We start from the raw sequence: 5,622 nt of genomic DNA on the forward strand, positions 1-5,622 counted from the left end.
TATTAGTCTATAAGGTGCCACAGGATTCTTTGCTGCTTTCATTAGGACAGTATTATAGCACTGTATTAGAAAATGTACAACAGTTGAATTTTAGATTGCTTGATCAAAGTTTAAATTCTTGGGTTTTGAAACTACATTTTATACAGGTGATAATGGTGAAGTGCACTTGGACTAGTAAGTGTATTTAATTGCATGTTGTCTGTTTCATTAAGTATTTCACGCTCTTTCATTTGGCTGATACGTAAGCAATGTTCCCTCTCTCCCCATCAAATTTTCTTGTCCATGTAGCTACCATCATTACATTATTCCTCAGAAGAGATGGAGGCTTTGCATATGGGACAGTAAACTGTAATGCTACTGTATGATTTAGATGCAGAGTGGGAAGATTGGACAGTGTGGTGGAGACTCTCCTATGAGAGATCCTGCCAATTAAGTTGTCATTTGATGCAGCCTTCTATAATCTAGAAGCAGAGATTTTCTGTGTCCATTTACTCTAGAGGAAAAGGTAATTAATTTTTCACAAACAATCTTTTAATAGTTAGAGACAGTTATAAAAAGTGGTAAATGATTTTTGGATTACTTTTCTAATTAAAGTTTCACTAATTTAAAACAACAACTACATTTTAATGATAGTATTAGCAGATGTTTTGTTAGGCTTATTGCAGACTTTTTGCTAATATGTAATACGTTTTTGTAATATCAGTGACATTCTAATTTAGGGCCCTCTTTAAATTAGACAATCGAGATGTTAAATGTATTTGTTAGCTGTAATTATAGTTCATAATTCACATAATTGTTACCATAACCATGAGATTTTAAAATCAAATGTTCATTGTTCCCATATAACTTCTTTGTAGAAGTGAGGGGGGAAAATGTATAAACAAAATACAGTAAAGATCAAAAACTGCATGTCACAAAAGGTAGAAATGCTTGCCTTAATTGTTGATCTGATGGAGACCTGCCTCGGGAAGGGAAGCCCTGCCTGTAAGTACTCTCCCCTTGCAAATGTTCAAGAAAGTAAAGCTGCCTCTAGCATGTTGCAACCAACCTCAAAGTAAGAACTCGTTTTTCTCCCACACTTCCCTCAATATATTTCCAATTTATGCTGGAATGTTTTTATATAAAATGAATGTCTACGTTTTGGTACACCATGTACTGTTGGCTTGATGTTGTAGATGCCATGTAAGTGCATCTACAAATTAGTTTTGAATGTTGAAGTAGAAACTACGCCATCTTATATAGTAATATGGAAGGTCAGATGTTACAAAGTTGTATGTACTCTTTAAAAGGCTAAGTAAATATTTAGTATTGGCAAAAAACTCTCCTAATCTTGTGTGCGCTTTGTTCTGTAGTGTAAATGAAAAAATATTTACAGTATGTCTCCTTTAATTTAAACAAAATTAGTGTTTTTTCCTTGGTCATTTAGTGCATATCTATAGAAACCTGAGAAGTATGAATGTGTCAGGATTTAGGTTTATGGTTTTGTATCTGCATAATTTCGTTGGGGGTGTAAATAGGAAAAGTTTCAGAAGTTAGATAAAAGTTATACACTTCACGAGCTTTCTACAAATACTAGAATGTTTTTTTATAGAAATTGCCTTCTGTATAGATAGACTTAGTGTGTGTAACCAAAATCAGTATTTTTACTGACCTCAATTTTATAGGTCAAAAATTACACAAAGTTGATCTAAATCATTTCTTCTTTGTGGTGAGTAGTCTCCTTTTCAACATCATGTATGGACACCTTCTTTCTGCCTATTTTACTTCAACCATTTCTCAAGCTTTCTACATGTTTTACTTCAACCACTTCAAGCTATTTCTCAAAGACTACAATGAGTCTGCACTCATTGCAATCTCAGTGTAGTGGGGTTTTGTCCACTCAGCAGGATGAAAAGGGGCTGTGGCTCCTTTAATTTCCCCTGCTGCCTTTGGGCTATGCAGGGACAGCAAAGGGGGCAGTTACCAAAGCCAAGGGCAACTGGAAGAGGCTGGCTCAGGTGGGACATTGGTGATTGTGTGTACTGGAGTAGGTAAGGAGGTTAGGTCAAGTTGTCTCAACCTAGCAGGTAACAAGAGTCCAGTGCAGGTAGGGAGTCCAGTTCCCTCATAAAACTGATGTTGGAACTAGACTTTGGGAAAGGCATCCCCTAATGAAGTGTGGAAAGGTGGTTGGCTCTCTTAATGTCTGGTACAGTAGGGAGACAACTCCCTTTTCCTATTGCCTCTACTACCCTTGTACGAAGTGGGGGGCGGGATGGTTGTATGTCACAACAATGGGCAAGGACCAGGTTGGGATGGGTGAAGGCTGACAAGAGTCCTCCCAAATATGTGGGAATGATTATGGAAATAATGATGGCCTGTATTGTACAACTGATTGCAGAATATTTTCCAGGTGAGGTATATTAATAAAATTGCCACCTAATTAAATCACATCTGTTGCATTTTACCTTCCTTCCTGCATGCCTGGGGCAATCTTGTGTCCCTTTTATATCTCATTGCTGCATAGGAATGTGTTCTATATGTCACTGCTTATGGCACAGACCCCTTCAGGTCAGTGTCATCCTTCCTCCCCCTGCCCCACCCACATTAGAGATATTTTGGGGCTTTGAGACAAATTTATAGTACTAAGTCATGTGAATTGTATTCTGTCATGAAATCCAAAAGTGTGCCATAAATAAACCTTCATGCCCATATTTGAAATCTGCATGTTGTTGCACCCTTTTGACTACGTGACTTCTAAAGGCTGATGCATAGACTTCTAAAATACCCACTGCAGAAAAATACATAAACTAAAACTTCCCCAAACGTATATACGATAACTAAACACAATCTAATAAATTATGTAGATAAACCTGACATGATAGACTAGAAATTTGTTGGATTTTCATTCCCTGTCTACTACAAATAGTTCACTTGTGCAGACAATGTGAGAACAAATGCACTGTTATTGCAGTACATACAGTAATCTAAGTAACCCATTGAATACCTATGTGAAATTAGGGTGGGTTTTTCAGCAGATTACTGTTCAGGCAGCATGTCTATCATGTAAGATAAATGCATGCTGTGAAGAATGGCTGGGAGGAGATAATGAGCCCATATCTTTGTCAAAATATAGAGCCTTTCATCTTCGTGTATGGAATACTCTCAGTGCTAGAACTCGTAGGTTTATCGTAAGTAAAGTTTATTTCAGTCCAAAACAATCTCTCATCATGGTCAGGATTTGATGTATCACTAAAATTTCATGGACTGATACATGAACAAAATTTGAGCCCATTTAAAGACCTGATGTCAGTTATGTCTTGTAATCATCTTCCTCTATATATCTATATGGAAAGAAAACAGAATTTATGGCTAGGTTCAAATCCATATTGAGAGAGAGAGTGCATGAATTTACACCTTCACAATGGGAAGAGTCTATCTTTGAGTTTATTTTTCATTAAACAAAAGTAATTCCATAGAATTATTCCTTAAAGATACCTGCAAATAGCTTCTTAAAGCACTTAAATACTACACTGATTGGGTACTATAAACAAAATGGAGTGAAAATGTGTCTAGGTTAACATGATGCACGCCCTCGAATCATTTGACTACTGTAAGAGTGGCATTCAGCGCACAAGGGAACTTTCTACCTTCCTTTCCCCCTATGCTGATATAAGCTGTTGTGACTATATGGTAGTGGAAGTCTTTTATTAAATTCTAATGGCTTGTATGCTTTTACTCTATGTACTTTTGTGGATAAAACTTGTGTATTTTGTCAGCCAGCAGAGTGCAGTTTTCTTCCTGCTTGAGTTTTACGGTATCGTGAATCAAACGAACAATATCCTAAACATTTAGATGATTGGTAGTAAGAGAAGGAAGGAGGCCCTTATCTGGATAAATCTGTGTTTGTTTATGGTGCATATTACATACATTAAACATTTTTCATGGATTCCTCTAATATCTTAAATACATTTTTAATGTATATTGCGATATTCTGCTGCTACACTGGCAGCTACTCAGCAAAAGGAGCTCAGGTTATTTAGCAGTGCCAGTCAGAGAAACTGTTTACAAATTCATTACAACACTTGCTATACTATATTATCATTTATACTGCACTACTGAGATTTTTCAAGTAATGTGATAGTTTAAAAAAAAAAAAAACGAAAAAACACCCTAATAATGAAACAAACATTTTGGCTCCTATTTGTGTGTTCTTAACACTGAATGCCTGAAGAAGATAAGTATGTAAGAGATGGAAGAGAAGAAGAGTTCAAGGAGGAGATATTTATGCTATCAAAAATAGACTTCATTTTGTTTACATATATAAGATTTGAATTGAGCACTTTAATTTATTTAGGTGTTAGATGTTCTTATAAACATTGTAGTAGATCCTTTCCCTTGCATTGCTTGTTTTGTATTAGCATTTCTTCCTTTCAGGAAGGTGTTTTGTTTTGTTGGGGCGGGGTGGTGGGTTCGGTTTTTTGTTTTTGTTTTTTTAAGGAGAGTATATAGAATTTGGGTATCTTTTTGTATATAACTAGTAAATGATCCACCACTTGGGACAGAAGAGTTAGTTTTATTGCCATATGACATGCGTGTAGCAAATTATAAGCATAAGTAGTATGATTCAACAAGACTTGGATTAAAATGAGATTCCCTTTGGGCTACAAAGTAGTATTACTGAATAGAATTTCTATAAATGTGTGTTCTGTAACTTTTTTTTCTTGGTGTTGCCCTTAAAAGCCCTAGGAAGTGACAATTTAAAAAGTCTTTTTTATATATATTTTAGTACAATTGATAGCTTTATATTTTCAGGCTTATAGAAATGGAAAGGCTGCATTCCAATTTTAATTATCAAGTTATAGTCTAGTAATAAAACAATCTAACAAATCATAGTTGCTGTCTAAACTGAAAGTTTTTTGTCTCATGGATTACTTTGAATTTTGGATTCGTGTGAAAACTCCATTTCTTGTAGCTGTAACAACAGATGTATCGACTTATGGTAATTTGATGGTTGAATTTTGGAAAATGAGTAAGTTTGAACAAAGTCAATTCTTCTGGGACATATTAATTAAAACCTTCATGCTGCAGATGGAAACAGAGCCAAGTATGCCTTAATCAGAGAAAGTATCAAATAGCATTTATTTTTTAGGTATTTAGAATGCATTTTACTTCCTAGCACTAAATGGTTTAGGCTTCAATTTTCATTCCATACTTGGTTTAGAAATTTCAGATAATGTTTTTAAATAGGCTTAGTTTGTTAATCAGTTTGGCTGTATTATTTTGAATAGTCTCTATATTAGTCATGAAGAAATAAATATCTAGTACATTGACACAGTGTTTAAAGACAGTAGATGAGTACCTTTGTCCTAAAAGACATTTGTTTAGCTGTCTGGAAAATAAGAGGATTATATTTGTCATCTTTTCCAAATTGTCATATTATGATTAGGTATTCATTTAGGTTACTGCACATACTACAATACTTGGGCAAAAGTTGCCTTGATCTACAACACTAGATACTCATAGTTCCCTAGTTTGCTTAAGGTAATTAAATATTAAGAGGTAATTTTAAAAGAATTTTATTTTGCTTTGATTTAGTGATTTCTATTATGGGTATTCTAGACAGATCCCCCCCACTCCCCC

General features: G+C 35.0%; 1 protein-coding gene across 1 annotated transcript in view; it reads left to right on the forward strand.

The window, feature by feature from the left end:
• Window positions 1–5,622, forward strand: part of NFXL1 (nuclear transcription factor, X-box binding like 1) — a 104,113-nt gene that overhangs the window by 56,043 nt on the left and 42,448 nt on the right. Inside the window, exon 16 of the mRNA XM_075066748.1 lies at window positions 4,955–5,011. Coding sequence (XP_074922849.1) covers window positions 4,955–5,011 — 57 coding nt within the window. The remainder of the gene's footprint in view (window positions 1–4,954; window positions 5,012–5,622) is intronic.

The sequence above is a fragment of the Chelonoidis abingdonii genome, chromosome 5 (assembly GCF_003597395.2).
Source record: "Chelonoidis abingdonii isolate Lonesome George chromosome 5, CheloAbing_2.0, whole genome shotgun sequence".
Lineage (NCBI taxonomy): Eukaryota > Metazoa > Chordata > Testudines > Testudinidae > Chelonoidis > Chelonoidis abingdonii.